General features: G+C 40.1%; 1 protein-coding gene across 1 annotated transcript in view; it reads right to left on the reverse strand.

Annotated features, from left to right (window-relative positions):
- Tmem232 (transmembrane protein 232) overlaps positions 1 to 20,724 on the reverse strand; it is a 264,584-nt gene that overhangs the window by 195,447 nt on the left and 48,413 nt on the right. Inside the window, exons 8-9 of the mRNA XM_050153493.1 lie at positions 12,182 to 12,336; positions 1,562 to 1,685 (exon numbers count right to left, since the gene is read on the reverse strand). Of these exons, the coding sequence (XP_050009450.1) occupies positions 1,562 to 1,685; positions 12,182 to 12,336 (279 nt within the window). The remainder of the gene's footprint in view (positions 1 to 1,561; positions 1,686 to 12,181; positions 12,337 to 20,724) is intronic.

Raw genomic sequence — 20,724 nt, forward strand, 5'->3', positions numbered from 1 at the left:
GTTTGGCTTCTCCACATTCAATAAGATATCTAAGTGTTGCCTTCAGCAACAGGGCCTTACATTCAGTTTGTGGAAAGCAACCAATAGCCATGACAACAGCCTGAGATGTTTAGGGGTTTCAGTGGGACCCCTTTGGCCAACAATTCAATCGGATGTAACCCATTCCTGGCAATAAAGGTTTTGCTTGGAAGGAAAAACATGTCTAGCTCGGGAATTGCCTCCCCATTTTTGGTGGCTTTATTTATAGTTCCTTCATGTACATATATATTTCAAAAAGCTTCTATATGTTTTGCTTATATATTATGGTTTCCAATTCTGTGTTTTTATGAGTTTTAGTGTGTGTGTGTGTGTGTGTGTGTGTGTGTGTGTGTGTTTCCTGTGTACTTTCTTTTGTATGTTTGTTGGTTGGTTGGTTGGTTGATTGGTTGGTTGGTTGATTGGTTGGTTGGTTGGTTGGTTGGTTGGTTGATTGGTTGGTTGGTTTTAGTTTTAGTTTGTTTTCTAAAGAGAGAGTGAGAAAGGATGTGGAGATGAGTAGGTAGAGAGGTGGGAAGGATTGGGAGGAGTTGGGGGAGGGGAAAGCATAATCAGAATATATTGTATAAAAAAAATTAATTAAAACAAAAATGAAAATCAACCACAAAGAAGAGGGGAAATGACATAAAATAGTAGGGGGGTCAGTAGAATTGGAAGTGGCAAGAGAGGATAATTAGGATAGATATCATCACAATACATTGTATTCATATACGAAACTGTCAATGAATTCAAAAATAAATTTAAAAGACTTTAGTTCAATATTGTTTCTTAACTGTTAAAATGTAAAACAAACTTAATATTCAACAATAAAGAATGAAATGATCCCCTTTCCACTGTAAAATTTTCAAAACTTTTATAAATATTATTATAAAGAATTTTCAAATAAAATAAACAACTCACTAAAATTAGCCAGACCTGAACTTTATACATCTTAGTGAACTTCTATATTGTTAAAATAGGCATTTAGAATTTCACAATGAATTGTACACTTTTTCCCTCATGTGTGGAATCTAGTCAATAATATATGTTTTGTGTAAACAAATGCACACATGGTTACAGTACAACATGCAGAAAAGAGAACAAGAAAGACTTTTGGGAGATAAGTAAGGACTGAACTCAGGTGATGAACACAGTCACAAACGAGCATATGAAGCTAATTGCTTTTCTAATTCTATGGTGATTCTAACTCTGTCATGGTGTGTGTCTTTTCTAGTGATGGATAAGTGCATACGAAGAGATTTAAGAGTGAAAGAGCAAAACACAAAGTGTAATAGACATGACAATAAAGAAAAATGTTTACGATAAATCCTGAAGTTGTGGTAAGTGAATATTCACTTTTATATTTAATATACAATTAATTATATATTAATTATATTTATATAATTATAAATTAATCATATTTAATTAGAATTACTACAGATTTATACACATCACATGCTCAAATGTGATATTCAATTTACAGAATGATAAGAATAAAGCATGCTTGCAGTCAGGTCTTTTTCACAAATAAACTGCAAGGTGGTACCTGGTTCTGAACAGACACGATGCTCAAAAGGAAATCTCTCACAACATCCATCAGTGCTTTCAAACAGGCCATGTTCAACTTAGCAGCCTCCCCCAGGATCAGCAAAGCCAGTGTTGAATCCAACCTGGATTGTGAACAAGTGACAAAGACCTTAATAAAAAAAAAATAGCAATCAATTTCAAATGAAAAAGTGCTGAAGACAAAGGGAATGAAGGTTTACATTATCAGATATATTTATTTTCTATATTGAAAGATTTTGATTGGCATGGATTATAAAAAAAGAGTGACATTTTGGAAGGATTATGAATTTAAGATACTGGATTGACAGGGTTGGCGTAATAAGTGCTAAGCATCTTTCCCATCTGTTCATAGACCCTGTGTGACGTAGCATTCAAAGGCTGTAGCTCTCCAGAGAACCCTCAGGTCCTTACAAGGGCCTCTGACTTCACTTTCTTGTGACTGATTCAATGGGATCAATTTGAAGAATGTTTTCTTTCAAAACTTACAGAACCAGTGACAAACTATCTAGGCAAGTATTCCAAAAACTTGGTATTATGTTATTTTTTTTGAAAAGTGACATACCTCAAAATAAAATGTATATTTCACAAAAATGATTGAGATCATAGGCTAGTTTTTTAATGCTATGTAAGTGGGAATTTATAATTAAAGTCATTAGCCACAGATGTTCATATGTAACGAGGTTTTCAAGAAATTTTACATTTCATGCCCTTGTTTGCAGTTCACCAACTGGAAGAGAATTAAGAGACAGCAACTGTAAAACTGCCTGCCAATAGAGCTGCTTACTGCCTTGGCTTTAGGCAGCTAATAAACCTATCTCCCAGGGTATTCAACAAGTATGTCTGAATTTCACTACTGCGCTATTCAGGCCATTAAGGTGAGGTCTGTTCTTCATTCTTTCTCTATGAATATCCTCAGTTTGTTAAGTGAATTGAGCCAGGTTCAGAAAAACAAGTACCTCTATTTCCCTTTTATTCAGAATCTAGATCCCCAAAGCAGTCATGAGATAAGAAGCCCTTCTGTGGGAAGGGCTGGGAGCCTGTGGGATGGAGGTGAAGGACTGAGGGAGAGCCGTGAGGTGGTAGATATGATCAAAGTACATTCTGTGCCTGTACGAAAATTACATAATGAAAGCCATTATTTTCTACAATCAATAAATGCTAATAAAATAGGTTATAAAAAGCACAAAAAGGAAATAACTTTTATGAGACAAAAACAATTCTAAATACAGAGAGTTTTTCAGTTCTTAAAAGAGCTTTCACGCCAATTATCCTACCTGATTTAAATTTGACAGCTTCAGACTCATTTCAGACTTTTCAAATACCTTTCTTTTTAACATTATGGATTGTAGACACAGATAAGCCTGAGAAACATGCATACATTCCCTTGAATGCTCACTTGACTGTGACTAAGATCTTCCCCGGCATAGCGTATTGTTTTGCAATCTTTCCTTTTCTAAGTCATGCCTTAAGTGTTTCAACACTAAACCTCACTGTGGTGGGTGCCGACTGTTGCCTGCTTAAAGGAGCTTCATTCAAGATAGCAAAATTCTTGGCACAGACTGTCCCCTCAACATGGAATTTTGTGTGTCTTAGATGGAATATATGAGTCAATTTGTCAGAAACGACAGGTCTATGTCAAAATGCACTGAGATAAAACGTAGATATATCTCAGTACATTTATTTGACTTAGAATTAACTCTTTATGTCCTTGACTATTGAAAGTACCTTGCGATGTTGATTGACCAATGAGATAGAAACGAAATCAGATCACCAGGTGTGGGCGATGCACACCTGTAATCCCACCACTTGACCACTTGACAGGCTCAGGTGGGAGGACTCTAACTAAGCCCAAAGTTATCCCAGGCTACACTTCAAGACTGTTTCAAGACAAAACACAAAAGGAGACACACAAAGACAGACTCCTAGGTAAACTATCATTTTTCTGGTTAATAAAAAAAAAAGCATATTTAGATAGAGGAAACTTTCATCTTCTTCATACGTCCTTTTCCTCCTGCGAGGAATACACACTAATACCAAAATGTGAATTCCCACACTATAGTGACAATAGTGAAAGTCAGTGCTAGGGATGGCAGAACACAAATCAGGAGGACCTAAGCGTCTACATCAGAAAGCATCTTTGTCCTGTAAAAGACAGAAGCTCTATCTGGTCACCCAAGTGTAGCTAGATTTCTCTAACACAAAGAAGACCAAATCCCAACCGATACACCTAACACAGGATGTACAAAAGAGAACTTCGGAGTCTGAAATACTGCACGGAACCCTAGATCTGATACTTTAAAAAAATATATGCTGTTGAACAAATGGTGCGGCCCTTTAAGACCCAGCTCGGTCTTAATTTAATTGTCTATATAAATAAATAAGTAGCAAAATCCGGCAGTCACGGATCATCGCCAACTTGAAACAATTGGATAAGAGTGTTGAGCTGAACTGAATGACTATTTCTCCAGGGCTAAAAAGAGTTTGTTTTCTCTGTAAAGTCTCAGAATCGCTGAGAAGAGCCCAGTGACCTCCTAGTCATTCCTCACACTCACCACGCACGCTCCATAGGAGAGTCAGGGCTCAGGGAAGACAGAGTTCAGAAGTTTGCCCCCCCCCGCCCCCCCCCCTGAGGACATCCTCCCTCCATAGCCTTTCTCTCTCCCATCTTTTTTTTTTTTTTAAATGTCTGGAAGGCTGTATTCAAATTTAGAGCGCACTCACTGAACTATGGATTGAAAACCATCTCTGTGCCAGCCGCTTGCGGCAGAAAAAAAAAAAAAAAATGCTGCCTCACCAGAAACGCACTACTTTGAATCAATGCTGCAAACTGCAATACCGTCTATAAGCAAAACTGCTTCTGCCAAAAATAGAATAGATGCATCGATACGTGGGAGCTGAAATTTGTTAAAAGTCAAAGTTGAAAAATCAATGCACACAGAGGGACGGGCTAGAGCCGGAACGGGCTGATAGGCATGTCAAGGCACCTCTACCTCTTTCTCAAGCTCATTAAAACGCAGGAAAAAATGAGTTATCAGCAACTTGATGTCCCAGAGCTTTGAAACTAAAGAGCTACTAAAGAGAAAGGTGTGGTGTGTATTGCGCATTTCCCCTAATCGTGTAAACAAAGAGGCTGACCAAGGCTTCGCAATTCTTTACACCCACATACATCTGTACGGAAGTGAGACCGGCAGCATCTGAAAGAGTTCTAGGTTCTCTTTTTGTCTCTAAACTACGTTCTCCCTGAGCCGGTGGCCATTTCGGGAAGAAAAAAAAATGATATTAAACTGTCTCCAATTAGCTACATTCATAGAGGTTATTCCAACCTTGCTACGTGTATTTCAGAAAACACTGTGTCAAAAATCCACAGAACCTTGAAAACGGGTAACGAGAAAAGGTGACACACAGCAGATTAAAGGGACAGCTCAAACCATGAAACTGGCGGACCTGGATTAGGAGACGCACTAAAAAATGGCCAGGGAAATGTTACTGCAGCCTGTGTCCTGCAGAAAAAGTGCAGGGGAAAATAATCACGGGAAAAGTATCTTCAGTTCCTCCCGTGAGTCACAAAATCAGGCAAAAAAAAATACAGATAATCCTTCTCCTTAGGATACTGGCATTTTTAAAAGTATATCCAGAATCTTCATTCTGTAGTTCATTTTTCCCTTATCTCTTTGTTTTTCTTCAGAGTTAGCAAGATTCAAATGATAGATCCTTAGAGATATGGGGGGGGCACAACAAGGAGAAATGACGCTGTCGGGGTGCAGGAGTGGTCTTTCCGACGGGAGCGAGGACACATGGAGGACCATGAATATTACAGTGTCAGGGTCACAGTCTTCAACTACTTAAAGCCAATGTGATAAAACACGATGCTAACGTCTGTGAACACCAAAATCTTAGTTCAAAACATCTAATTTCATGGGTTCTTCTCATTCTGGGATAAGTAAAGAGAAAACTGGACAAGCAGATTCCCTTGGGACCAGTGAAAATATATGACAAGGGCTAGGGAGAAGTATCAGTCTGATTCTTGGAGAAGACCATAACTCTTAAAAATACGTCTTACAGGGGCCCAAGGACAAGGCTTGGTGGAAAAGGTACCAGCCACACAAGTGCAAATACCTGAGTTCTGATCCCCCAGATCCGTGTAAAGCTGGATGCAGTGTGGAATATACCTGCCAAGCCAGGGCTTCCCTGACCAGATGGGAGGCGGGATGCGAGGATTCCCCCAAAGCATGCAGAATTAAATACAAACACACCACTCATTCTCTAAGTAGAAATTAGCAACTTTTAAATAATTAGTTTAATGCCATAAAGAGTATATTAACAGACAAAGTATTGGTAGAAATCTATTAGTCCAATCTTCATTGTGTAAAGGATATTGCTGATCCACCCTTCTGGACACACAGCTAAAAGAATTCTTTTCTCTTGCACTAATTGCTTTGCTTTATATTTGAAAGAGATGAGTACATAAGATCCTGCCTGCTGAGAAGGTCCTTCCGCTGGGTGACAGGAGTTCCTTCATTACTGTGGTGGCAAGGAAGCCATTGGAGCAGATGAAGGCACTGTCGGGGAGCCGTGACTACTGTTTCTCAGGCACACCACCACCGATTCCCCTCTCCTGTCAGTCCTCACAGCCACTCTCAGCTGTCTGTGTAGCTAACGGCAGTCAATCCACCAGATCTTTCATTCCTGCTCTTACTGGCTTTCCAATGTCATGTAAGTTGTACAACACTGACTGGGGCTTCCGAGTCATGGAAAGCCATTCCTTAATAAATACTGTCAAGCCGAAGAGGGATGCGATCACATTGATGTTGTAATCCTGGCAGTATATGGCATGTGACACGTGATTGAGGGAAAGATTCACATCCAAGAGACCAGTTAGGAAATGACAGCAGCAACAGATGCTAAAACATTACAGCAAAGCTATGAAAATGAGACTAGAGTCTAGGGAGCGAGTGTGATGACAACAGATGTATTGCAGCCATTCAGACACTAGGTTAGGAAGGGGAGGTGGGGTACAGGCAGAGGCAGGCAGAGTTCTATGAGTTCAAAGCCAGCTAGGTCTACATAGAGAACCCCAAGCTAGACATGGCTATGTAGTGAGACTCTGTCTCAAAGAGAGAGAAAGAGAGAGAGAGAGAGAGAGAGAGAGAGAGAGAGAGAGAGAGAGAGAAGAGGAGAAGAGAAGCCAATTTGATTAACTTATGAGGGGGTGTGCTGAAGTAACATCTCAGCTTGCCAGAGGCTAACTGAGAAAAATTGGTTCAACTTTGAGTTAGAAAAACATAAAGCAGGGGAGAATTGTCTTATTTAAACCTCTCAGAAACTTTTTAAGAAGCCAGAAAACAATATACATATAAGTAACATTATACAGTCTGAGCAGGATGCACACACACACACACATATATATAATTATATGTTTGATGTATACACACACACACACATGTAACAACAATTAAAGAAGTCCAGGTTAAAAAGAAAGAAGAGGTTTATATGGGAGGATGTAGAGGAAGGAAAAGGAAGGGAGAAATGATGATAAAAGGATGATTCTTTTTCCTCTAAGCAACCAAAAAAAAAAAAAAACTGGTTCATCATTGTTAAGTGACTCATTGAAAATGGTACGGTAGAAAGAAGTCCAAAACATAGGTCTCCAGACTTGAAGGTGAATGTGCTCTTCACTGAGTGATGATGTAGTTATACATAAATTTGTATTTCTCCCACAAGCAGATTAAATGCTCACAAACAATGGGGAGGCTCTATAGATCTACGAAGAATAGGATATGAACCAAGAAGAACCAAGCAAATAGAAACCCGAGTGTAAAGGGAGACTGCACTTCCATTTCCCAGCAACCCAGACCCAAATAATCACACAGAAACTAATTACAACACTGTTTGGCCAATGGCTCGGCCATACTCCTAACTAGCTCTTATATCTTAAATTAACCCATTTCTATGAATCTGTATCACCACAAGGCTGTGGCTTACCAGTAAGATTCTGGTATCTTTCTCCCACAGCAGCTACATGGCATCTGTCTGAATCTGCCTTCTTTCTCCCAGCATTCAGTTTAGTTTTCCCACCTACCTATATTCAGAAATCACAAGGTCCAAATCAGGAGCAGAAGGAGAGAGAGCACAAGCAAGGAACTCAGGCCTGCGAGGGGTGCACCCACACACTGAGACAATGGGGATGTTCTATCGGGAACTCACCAAGGCCAGCTGGCCTGGGTCTGAAAAAGCCTGGGATAAAACCGGACTCGCCAAACATAGCAGACAATGAGGACTACTGAGAACTCAAGAACAATAGCAATGGGTTTTTGATCCTACTGCACGTACTGGCTTTGTGGGAGCCTAGGCAGTTTGGGTGCTCACCTTACTAGACCTGGATGGAGGTGGGTGGTCCTTGGACTTCCCACAGGGCAGGGAACCCTGATTGCTCTTTGGGCAGATGAGGGAGGGGGACTTGGTTGGGGGAGGGGAGGGAAATGGGAGGCGGTGGCAGGGAGGAGGCAGAAATCTTAGATAGATAGATAGATAGATAGATAGATAGATAGATAGATAGATAGATAGATAAAAAAGAACTACAATAGTCCATGATAGATTGGAAAGTCTTTGGAGTTGGTTTGAGATGTCTCTCCAAAGCAAGTGGGGCATTATGTGAAAGGTCAACCTACTACTGGGTGGAGCACTGAGAGTCTGAGATACAAGACATTCAGCCAGATTAAGAAGAGATTTGCCTCCCAGCAAGGTGCCTGTCTCTAGCTCTGAGTAGACAAAGGCCACCCTGTGGCAGCTGGGGGCTCCTGCAGTCTCCAGTCCTCTGATTGGTTTTAGGATACCCATTCCTCTTGGAACATCATGGCCCTCAGAGAGACTGCTCTAATTCTATGAGAGAGAGAGAGAGAGAGAGAGAGAGAGAGAGAGAGAGAGAGAGACCTCTCATGGATTCTGGCCCTGTCCATTTTCAGACTTAAAAACTCCTGATTGTTTTTCATTCCTTTTGTATTATATATAGTCCAAAAATGGGGTTACAAGAAATCACACAGGGAGATATATGAGTTAGCTACAGACCAACCAATCAGAATGAAGAGAAGATAATTACTTTGTATGTACAGATTTGGCTACCGTAAATAAAATCTCATTAGATATCTTGGTTAGGTTGTCTTTCATTGCTTTGAATATTGTGTTGTCTCTGGCACTCAGGAAATAACATTTCTTAGATTACTTCTCTTAACTCTCACTGGTTTTACATTTTGGGGGCTGGAAGATGTCTTCTCTCAAGTGTCACAGCTGAGAAAATCGTGACACTTCTCACCATCCCTTCACTCTCTCTAGTTATTCTAAATAGAGCTCACTTTCTCAGTTTTCTCCTTGCCCTCAATGATATCAGAGAACAAATGGTAGTGAGAATATCAGAAAAGATTCCCTTAGAGGCGGGAAGGCATTTCTGGTGCAGCTCTAATCAGTGTTTTGTCTTATCTGGAGTGATGACCCCATAGCCTCTGTGCATACTGTTATGTACATACTCTAAACACTATATTAAGAACAGATATTTTTATATTTAATGTGATGCTACTGTGAACAGATTTAAAGCAAGCCTTAAACAACTTATTCAACTCTTAAAGATAACTTTACATTTATTTAGTTGTGTGTGCTCACATGATGTGGGAAAATCATTTGTCTATCTGTTGATTTAATTTGTTAATAAAGGAACTGCCTTGCCCATTTGATAGGCCAGCCCTTAGGTGGGTGGAGTAGACAGAACAGAATGCTGGGAGGAAGAAGGCAGGGAGACAGATGCGATGGAGCCAGCTGCCAGGTCAGACATGCTGAATCTTTCCCAGTAAGACACCACTTCGTGGTGCTACACAGATTAGTAAAAATGGGTTAATCAAGATGTGAGAAATAGCCATTAAGAGGCTGGAACTATTGGGCCAGGCAGTGTTTATATGAATACAGTTTGTGTGTTGTTATTTCGGGGCATAAGCAAGCAAGGCGGCTGGGAGCCAGGTGGCAGGAACACAGCCTGCTGCTCCTTACTACACTTACATACGTGCAAATACAAGAACATGCCAAGGCACATTTGTGTAGGTGACAGTTAGTTCTCATCTTCCACCATGCATGTTCCAGGGATTAAACTCAGGTATTTGGGTTTCACAAAAGTGAGGAGCCATCTCAAGGTTCCTAGAAACCCTTTAATCATCAATAGTTTTATTGTTAACTAAAATCATATTTTTAGCTTTTTAAAGAAAGATGGCTTTCTTAAAATAAAAAATTCAAGAAACAGTATCAAAACGATTTGACAATTCAGACAATTGTTGGGTCCCTTCTATTTTGTGCAGTCATTGATGACCACTTGGTCGGTTTACCCCTCTATTCTTCAATACTATGCATTACTTTTCCCAACTTATGTGATCATTCTCACATCCACCCAGAAAACAGAAAGAAAGATTCAGGTGGCCCAGGCTGTTATCAGTTGACAGTGACATCCTGGGAAGTGTCCTCTGCAAGGACACTTAGAATCTTGCTCCAGTCTCTAGCAAACACACTAAACTGACTTCAGTTTCATTTTAAAAATAACAACAGTCTATATTATCTTTAACCCCAAATCTATGAAGTACGATCTATAATAGTGGTTCTTAAAGGTCTGTTGAGAACTTTAGCCATAAATAGTCAGAAAATTAATTAAATATGTGTTGGTACAATAACATTTAAAACAGTTAAACCATCAATAGAAGGCTGAGGCAGGAGAGAGAACCACAGATTCAAGGCCAGCCCAGACTGCACTGCAAGTTCAAGTCTAAACTGAGCTACATGGGACTCTGTCAAAGAAAGACAAAAGAAAAAAGAGAGGAAGAAGGGAAGAGGAAGAAAAATGGAGGAAGAGAATGAGAACTCATATGTGGAGGAAAAGTATGTACTAGTGAATTAATATTTAAAGTAAATAAGGAATGCAATAATTCAAGATCAAGCAAACAAATAACCCAATTTAAAAGATGAAGGCCCTGACTTAACAGTTCTTTGGTTTTTCTGGGGATTTATTTTGGGGTGGGGGAGTGGTATTTTTGTTTGGTTTCATTTGGTTTGGTTTGGTTTTGCGTTTTTGAGACAGGATTTCTCTGGGTAGCCCTGGCTATCCTGGACTCACTCTGTAGACCAGGCTGCCTTTAACTCAGAGATCCCTCACCTCTGCCTCCCATGTGCTGCGATTAAAGGGGTGCCACCACTGCCCGGCTGACTCAACAGTTCTTAAAGGAAGCCACACAGCTCGCAGTTATATGAACAATGTTCCACTTAGTCATAGTCATAGTAATGAAAATTGAAGCCACAGTGAAATCCCGCCTCACACCTGTTACTGTGGGTATGTATGCAGCAAAAAGGACAGCGCCCTGAGGATGAGACAAGAGAAGCCTTGGGCAGGTTGGAATGTAAGGAAAGCTAAGTTGGGAAAGAATATAAAAACGTGTACATCTCTTTGAAAAGCACAGAGAAATAGGATCAGGGCATTCCTTTCAAGTATGTAACAGATGACTTCACTGCTGGGATCTATCAACATGAGANCCAGCAACCACATGGTGGCTCACAACCATCTGTAATGAGGTCTGGTGCCCTCTTCTGGCCTGCAGGATACAGACAGAATATTGTATACATAATAATAAATAAATAAATAAATATTTTTAAAAAAAAGTCTCAAAAAGTATAAATAAGATGCCCTATGGCCTAGATTTCTCACTCCTGATTGAGCATCCTAAGGAACTGAGATCAGAATGTTGAGGAGACATCAGCTTTCCTCTCAGGAGAAAGATAAAAATTCAACACAAGTATTGATAGATAAACAAATTTTGTTTTGTTTTGCTTTGATGTTGTTGCTTTTGTTTTTGTTTTGGAGACAGGGTTTCTCTGTGCAGCCCTGGCTGTCTTAGAACTCACTCTGTAGACTAGGGTGACCTTAAACTCAGAGATCTACCTGCCTCTGCCTCCTGAGTGCTGGGATTAAAGGTGTGTGCCTTCATTGCCCTACAGATGGATATATTTTAAATGTGGTGCATGTACACATGAAATACTATTCACACACACATACACACACACACACACTGAACTTCACAAATATAATTATTCCCGATCGATCCATTAAAAACTACAGTCTTCCTTCCTCTGCATCCATCCTGCTTTCGTAGGACATCTATGTCCTTCTTAAATTAAGACATGGCCTAGAAGAAGCTAACCCTCACTGAGGTTCAACGTCCTTGTACATCTCTTTGAAAAGCACAGAGAAATAGGATCAGGGCATTCCTTTCAAGTATGTAACAGATGACTTCACTGCTGGGATCTATCAACATGAGAAGTAAGAAAATGTTTTCAACACAGGAATGAATTTCTTATCAGTAACACATTTAATTTAATAGAGACAACTACACAGAGCACCCAGCAAAACAAGACAGCAGACACTGCAACAATTCACTGATACAGGCGGTATAAAATGTGCACAGTGCCTTTGTCTTTCGAGCTGAGACTATAAAGCGCGTTCATAGTCAACGGAGCCGTGATTAACATTTCAGTACAAAGGTCTCTCGGAGTCACCCTGGATTTATAGAATTGCCCTTACCAGCATTTCGTCTGAAGCTGCGTTCTGTGGAAGAGGAGATGCTCAAGCACTGTATTCAGCTGAGGACTATTGTTCTGAACACAGGACCAGGCAGCCACGCAATGCCAGAGCAGGTGGTTGACTTCATAGCCCCCCTCATTCAACTTCAAATGCGTCTGAAATTACAACATGGAGACAGGTTTGCCAAAGGGTTCCTTAACTTGCACAGACTTGAAAAATACATGTTAAATATAAAAATCAAATCGAATATTCACTTATATTTTATATGTTAGTAAGTGAGGTAATTCATAAGTATTTTATGAGGTATGTATAGCTGATATAAGCTTTATATTTTTATAATAATTATGTGCATTTATTATATAAGTTTATATTTTTTACACAAATCCATGTGCTCAGTGAATTAGTCTACAGTAGGAAAATCAATGTCTACATGTAGAATTAGTCTACAGTAAGACACAGTTTCCAGATCTTCTGAGGGGCCACTATTGGATACATGATTCCAAGACCCTGTGTGTCTCCCTTCTTCTAAACAGCTGAAATTTCAAAAGGCAACAAGGAAAATTTGAACAAAGATCTAGTGACAGCCTGGGCTCTGAGATGCTCTACATTAACAACCAAATACACATCTTAGAGAATTTGGCCAATGCCGGCTAAGCAACTATTTTTAAAAGACTACAAATTCAGACACAACAAAGAGATTATATACTTTCTCCAAGTGATCCCTGCCAACTTCATTAAATAATTGGCCTGCTAAGGTGGTCGGTATTCCATGACAACAAAACACTCCCATCCTTTTATTTTCTTTTTAGCCGAAGGTACACACCTGTTCTACGTACTCAGTTCAGCGGCTGTTTCCATTCCATACTGTTAAGAAACACTTTAAACATAAGGGCTCCATTGTCTTCGGTTATTATATACAGTATCATAGCTAAATTCAAAGATGGTTTCCATGTTGAGTCCTCTTAAAAAGTTTGAAGTTCCTATAAAATTTCAAACAAAACCTCTCAAGTTCCCAGTGGGGTGTTTAGTTATGTTCTTTGGAAGTGTATTGAGTCTTTTCGTGTTAGGGATAGCTAGATACTGGAGAGGAAGGCCAGAGCCAAGGTCTGCAGAAGCTTGCTGGCCCTGGGAGCGCAAATTCAGAAAAGAAACCCTAACGGAAGAAGCCATGTTTGGAGGGTTGCAGTGTTCCACAGGGAAGCTGTCTTCAGAGCTAATGTAAGGCATCAGGCTGAGACATGCTGACTTCGGCAAATGCACATATAACTCAATTTTCTGCTTTGTGGTGGAGCCCATTCAAAAAGCAAAAGCTATATAAATGAAATTGTCTCCATAGCCCCAGGTGTCTCAGCCTGCATGTCTGACAGTCCTCAGATTCCAGACAGAGTTAGTCCACATGAACAGGGATAGAGATAAGCTTTGAAACTTTGAGATGGGTTGATCAATTGAATTAAAACAATACTTTTCTAGATCACAGATATTGTATGGCTGCAAAGACTATTAAGATATATGTGTGTGTACATATATACATACATATTTGTGTGTATGTATTTGTGCTAACACATGATAAAAAAAAATACGTTAGAAGGTATGCTGTGTGACCAAAGCCTGTGATCCCAGAACAAGAGAGGCTGAAGCAGGAGGATGACAAACTTGAGGCTACCTTTGGGAAATTTAGGGAGATACTGTCTCAAAGAAAAAACAAAGATAATAAAAAGGTAACATTTGGGATTATGAACAAGATCCACTTTTTATTTCAATTTTCTATGACATCATTTTCACACAGCACGGACAATGAGAAAAGGCAGCCTCCACTGTCTACAACTCATCTGACGCCACTTACTACAGTCGGACCCAGCACGGCTGGGTCATTTTGCTCTGCCTGATGTGAGCACAAACTTCATGCTTCAGACAGTACTTCAAGACCATGATTTTTAAAAAGCCATTTAAAAATGTCTCTTCTTCAGCACGGACAAAAACAAAGCCACGGTGTCACGTACGAACTACCCAGTCATAATGTCGACCCTGCTTTTCAATAGGAGAATCTAAAGGAACTACTGCTTCCTCAGGGTCCCCTCGATCTTTCAAGGTCTAAATGCTATTTTTTTAAAAATGCATCCAGCTCCTCCTGGAAGCTCTGGCTCACTTGCGCTCTCTCTCCCCACCAAGGAGTAAAACCCATTGTTCCTGATAAACGTGTGCTCCTCTTCTTGACCTTTGGCTTAATGGCCTTGGCATTATCAAAAGAATAGAATTAATGTAATAACGACAATCACATGATCCGACCCAGCACAGACCAGGAAAGAGCAGCCCTGACAGTTATTAGATGCCACAAAGTCTGTTGTCAGTTCCACTGAATCTGTCCGATGTGGTTGGGAGATAAATGCTGCTTACAAACCATCCACAAGAGCACAGAGATTAACGAGCATTTGAAAGCATTGCAACACCCTGGCAGAATGATTTTATACACATTCAGTCGAATAGAAATTAAGACAGACTTTTTTTTTCTATAATTCCTTATTGTGCGAATTGTCAGGCGGTGATGGCTTTGAAATGGAAAAGGGTGGGGTTGGGAGGCAGCTCAGCCAGCGAAATGTCTTCTACACAGAATGAGGGTCTGAGTTCAGGTCCCCAGCAATCAAAAGAGCTGGGCAAAATGGTGCTCATCAATAACCACAGTAAAGGAGTAGACAGAGGCAAGAGGACACCAGGTACCCATTGCTGGCTTCCACGAACACACGGACACACACTTGCATACGTGTGAGCATGTATACAAACGCATGTGCCAAAAAAGGGAGGGGAAAGGGCGACACTTTGCCACATGATGCTTTGGTAGGCCCAGGATTCGGCGGCTTCAGAGGACACTTGTCCATCCCTTTCTGCTTGCCTGCCTACCTTCTTTCTTTGTTCTTTTTCTTTTCTTCACCACTTCCTGTGATTTCTCCAACTCCGTTGACTGCTGCTCAGCTTTGGGCTGTCATCTGCAGCTTGAGGAGTGCCTGCCATGAGAAGCCCCATAGATTTCCTGGGAATTCAGAGAACTCCAGCACCTTGGCATTTATGAGACTCTAAGAACGCTCCCTTTGAGAGACTGATCAAGTCTTTACAGCAGAGACGAGCTTGGAGGTCTGGGCTCTGCTGTGGCGGCTCAGATGAAGTGTTTTGAGTTTCCTCCTGTCGGCAGGCATTTTAGGGGCCACTGACATTGCCATGGAAAGACCTCTCGATACAAATGTGTCAGCCAAATAATGAGATGAATTACTGGATAATGCTCCTAATTTTAAAAAGCGTGGGTCTGTCTGGTTATGAAGCTGCCGCTAGCACCATTTACACTCACAGTATGGCAGAGTGCCCCAGATTTTGATCACGACTTTTTGTTTACCAAGTATGTGGGGTGTGAGAAGACAAGATTGCAGGTCACATCAGAATATAAAATCGGTGCATCTGCTGTTTTTCAGGGGACTATTTGTACTTTAGATAATGCGGTTTGATAAAATGTCTACTCCATTTTAGTTGCGCTTAAGGCCCAAAGAACTATATTATTATTATGATGCGACCTCTGTGCTTAGAAAACTCAGCTCTGCCACTGAGATTGCAAAACTAATAAAAGAGCACCGCTTGTCAAAGTTGTGGAAAATATGGGTCTGGATCGCTTAAAAGGACACTTAAAGAAGAAACTGTGTTCAGGAGCAAGGAAAGAAAGTTTTCTATCTGTAGGCAAAACCAAAATCCATATTGTGTATCTTATAATATGCAAATTCTACAGGATTTTTTAAAGCAGTTCTAGCATTGGTTGTGCAACAAATCCAGCAACTGCTTTTGCTCCATTTCTATAAGCATTAGACATAAAATATTTTACAATGGCCAACATAGGCTGTGAATGGACCTTTTAGTATAATCGGAAGATAAGGAATGATGGATAGATCTATAAATCCTGGACTGCAATACAGCACCAGTAATGACAGGATGGAAAATGGCCACTGCGGTAGCTTTTACATCCTATTGCTCTTCTTTTTTTTTTTCTCTTTCATTCCCCAAAGTAGGGAATGAAATGGGTATCGAATGGGCAGATGCTCAGCTGAACTGGAGAGGCTGGCTTAGAAACGCCACACTGGAGAAATCGGGTGGAAACGAGGGAACTTTAGGGCTTGCAATCACACCATGAATCAGTGCTGATTAGACGGGCCGTGATTTAGGAGCGCCGTGGCTCCACTATCCTTTATAGTCTTTATATTATGAAGTAATTGGAGAAGAAAAAGAAAGGCAATAAACCTGACAGCCCCAGATGTGTTATAGTCCCCTCCGAGAATCACACGGATAGAGCTGAAATAGAATTGAGGTCCTTTGTTCTACAAAGTGCAAATGGTACAGAAAGACCCCGTGACGGCGTGTGTCTCTCTCGGCAGCTGTGTTCATTCCGCAAGCTCTCAGCTTTGCCCCGCTTCAGTAGCACACTCCCACCACTTCCAAGGGTGGAAATAGATTTGTTCTTCATGAGCACCAGCATGGAAACTAACGGAGGCCTCACCCGAGCCAGAGCATGTGTGTAGTGTGTAGATCGCACAGCACTGTATTTGGAGAGGCAACACTCAGATCGCTGTATACGTTCAGTGTAGTCATCGTCTCGGCTGAAAGCCATTGGGAACTGCCCAGGTTGAAGCAAAGACTTGAATACATTTTCAATTATTGACGCCTGGACTTTTATGTCTTTTTCATTCACCAAGTACAGTTTTGTTTACTCAGTTAAAGCAGCTCTGATGGCAATGATAACGGTGGTGATGCCCATCATGATCGCAAAAATGAGCAGAGCATCTTGTACAAACGAGCAAACAGTGATCTAGAAAAGTTAAACAGACCTCTCCATCACACGGGCAATAGTCAAGCGGGTCAATACTCTTCAGGAGCAATGTTCTTTTTGCAGCTTAATATCTTATTTTAAGTATGTTTATCATCGAAACACATTTCTTTTTTTCTTTTGTTTTTTTTTTTATTGAATTTTACTGAGCTCTACATCATTCTCTGCTCCCCTCCATGCCTCTCCCCTCCCCCTTCAATCCTCTCCCAAGGTACCCATGCTCCCAATTTACTCAGGAGATTTTGTCTTTTTCTACTTCCCATGTAGATTAGATCTATGTAAGTCTCTCTTAGTGTCATTGTTGTCTAAGTTCTCTAGGATTGTGGTTTGTAGGCTGCTTTTCTTTGCTTTATGTTTAAAAACCTCCTATGTACATGTGATAATTGTCTTTTTGTGTCTGGGTTACCTCACTCAAAATAATGTTTTCTAGCTCCAACCATTTGCCTGCAAAATTCAAGATGTCGTTATTTTTTTCTGCTGTGCGGTACTCCAATGTGTAAATGTGCCACATTTTCTTTATCCATTATTTAGTTATCCATTTAGGTTGTTTCCAACCTAAATGCTATGAACATAGTTGAGCACATGTCCTTGTGGCACAATTGAGAGTCCTTTGGATATATACCCAAAAGTGGTATTACTGGGTCTTAAGGAAGGTTTTTTTCTAATTTTCTAAGAAATCACCACACTGACATCCAAAAGGGGTTGTACCAGCTTGCATTCCCACCAGCAATGCAGAAGTGTTCCCTTTATTCTATAACCTCTCCAGCATAAGTTGTCATCACTGTTTTTGATCTTAGCCATTCTTAAGGGTGTAGTGAGGTGGAATCTCAGAGTTGTTTTTATTTGCATTTCTCTGATGACTAAGGATATTGAACATTTGCTTAAGTGTCTTTCAACCATTTTAGATTCCTCTGTTGAGAGTTCTCTGTTTAGGTCTGTACTCCATTTTTTATTGGTTTGTTTGTTCTTTTGATGTCCAATTTCTTGAGTTCTTTGAATATTTTGGAGATCAGACCTCTGTCTGATGTGGGGTTAGTGAAGATCTTTTCCCATTCTGTAGGCTGTCGTTTTGTCTTGTTGACCATGTCCTTTGCTTTACAGAAGCTTTTCAGTTTCAGGAGGTCCCATTTATTAATTGTTTCTCTCAGTGTCTGTGCTGCTGGGGTTATATTTAAGAAGTGGATTCCTGTGCCAATGCGTTTAAGTGTACTTCCAACTTTCTCTTCTATGAGGTTCAGTGTGGCTGGCTTTATGTTGAGGTCTTTGATCCACTTGGACTTGAGTTTTGTGCATGGTGATAGATATGAGTCTATTTTCATTCTTCTACATTTTGATAACCAGTTATGCCAGCACCACTTGTTAAATATGCTTTCTTTTTTCCATTTAATATTTTTTGCTTCTTTGTGAAACATCAGGTGTTCGAAGGTGTGTTAATATCCGGGTCTTCTATTTGGTTCCATTGGTCCTCCTGTCTGTTCTTATGCAAATACCAGGCTGTTTTCAGTATTGTAGCTCTGTAGTAGAGTTTGAAGTCAGTATTGTGATGCCTCCAGAAGTTCTTTTATTGAACAGGATTGTTTTGGCCATCCTGGGTTTTCTGCTTTTCCATATGAAGTTGAGTACCATTCTTTGGAGGTCTTTGAAGAACTTTGCTGGGATTTTGCTGGGCATTCCATTGAATCTGTAGATTGCTTTTGGTAAGATTGCCATTTTTACTATGCTAATTCTTCCGACCCAAGAACATGTTGTCTTCTTCAATTTCTTTCTTCAAAGATTTAAAGTTCTTATCATAGAAGTTTTCCACTTGTTTGGTTATAGTTACTCCAAGATATTTTATGCTAGTTGTGGCTATTGTGAAGGGTGTTGTTGCTCTGATTTCTTCCCCAGCCCTTTTATCATCTGTGTACAGGAGGGCTGCTGATTTTTTTTTAATTAATCTTGTATCCTGCTACATTACTGTAAGTGTTTATGAGTTGTAGAAGTTCCTTGGTAGAATTTTTTGGATCGCTTATGTAAACTATCACATCATCAGCAAACAGTGAGAGTTTGACTTCTTTTCCAATTTGTATCCCCTTGATCTCCTTTTGGTGTCTTATTGCTCTAGCTAGGACCTCAAGAACTAACTATTGAATAGATGTGGAGAGAGTGGACAACCTTGCCTTGTTCCTGATTTCAATGGGATCGCTGGGAGTTTCTCTCCATTTAGTTTGATGTTGGCTGTTGGCTGGCTGTATATTGCCTTTATTATGTTTAGGTATGTTCCTTGTATCCCTGCTCTCTCCAAGACTTTATCATGAAGGGATGTTGTATTTTATCGAAAGCTTTTTTCGGCATCTAATGAGATGATCATGTGGTTTTTAATGTTTCAGTTTACAAAACACATTTCAAACTTTGAAACAAGTGCCTCTTTTTGCATGACACAATTTGTATTCATTACCAATTATAACCAAATGGTTCAAATGACTTAGCAAACACCACTCTTTATATAGATGGTTTATCACTAATGAGCCAAGAGACAAATACTTAAGGCTTAAAAATTACAAATGTACACAATAAAGTGTATTTTCTCATCTGTTAAATTTAGTTAATGCTTTAAAGGCACTGAAGGGGATGTGGGAAGAGTATGAGGTCACAGGTAAATAAAGGGTTTTTAAAGGAGTTCTCACAGGTGTCCTTATCATTATAATTTGCATTAGGCTAAAAGAACTTTCCCCAGACTAGAGAGAGGACTCAGTGGATGAAGAGCTTCATGCATGAGTGTGAGTGTGAGAAGCAGTGTGTGACTCCATAGGACACACGCAAAGTCAGGGCTGCTCAGGTGTCCCACCTGTAACCCCAGCTCTCTGGAACTGGGCATGGGGTCTCAGAGCAACTGGCTAGATAGTCTAGTCAGGGGAATGGACCATCTCCAGGCCCAAGGAAAGACTGTGTAGGTCAAGAGAGTCCAGAGCAATCAAAGAAGTTTCCAACATCTGCCTGTGGCCTCCCCATCCACATAAACACACATGCATGAACATTGCACAGATACATTCCCACACATATGCAGACATGAATAAACATGTGTATGTACACCACACACACAAGCAAAAGACATGAATCTTTTTCCTTCTTGAGAAACTAAAAAGGATAAATTTTCCATTAATAAGCTATCAAAAATTAAAATAATGAAAAAAATCCCTGCTTCACAGTGCTCACATTATTTTTCAGAAAACATTTGAGTAAAGGAAATAAAGAGATGATTATTAAAGACACTGAAGTTTGTCCTTTGAAAAACATCTGTCATATACACAATTCTGTGGCCCATTGAACTTTGTGTCTGTGTGATTATTGTTTATTGCATAAATTGATTATTAATAACATGGGTAAGAAAAAATTTAAATTCATATACTAGAATCACTTTAATCTCTCAATGTGAACTTTTTTGGAGGGGGAAGGGTCTCTCACTGTGTAGCTTTGACTGGCTTTAAGCTCACTAGACAAGGCTGGCCTTGAACTCACAGAGAATTGCCAGTTTCTGCTTCCCTTGTGATTAACGGCATGCACCACCATGCCTGGACAATTTGAGGGCTTCAGGAAGCCTTTGGTTGGCTTTAATGGCATATTAAATGTTATTTCACATAAAACATGAAGAACATGACATACTACATTTGTTTCATAGCCAGTCTATACTTTATATCCTTCCCTTTAA

This window comes from Alexandromys fortis, unplaced genomic scaffold (assembly GCF_014885135.2).
Source record: "Alexandromys fortis isolate MF-2015 unplaced genomic scaffold, M_Fortis_MF-2015_v1.1 scaffold_61, whole genome shotgun sequence".
Lineage (NCBI taxonomy): Eukaryota > Metazoa > Chordata > Mammalia > Rodentia > Cricetidae > Alexandromys > Alexandromys fortis.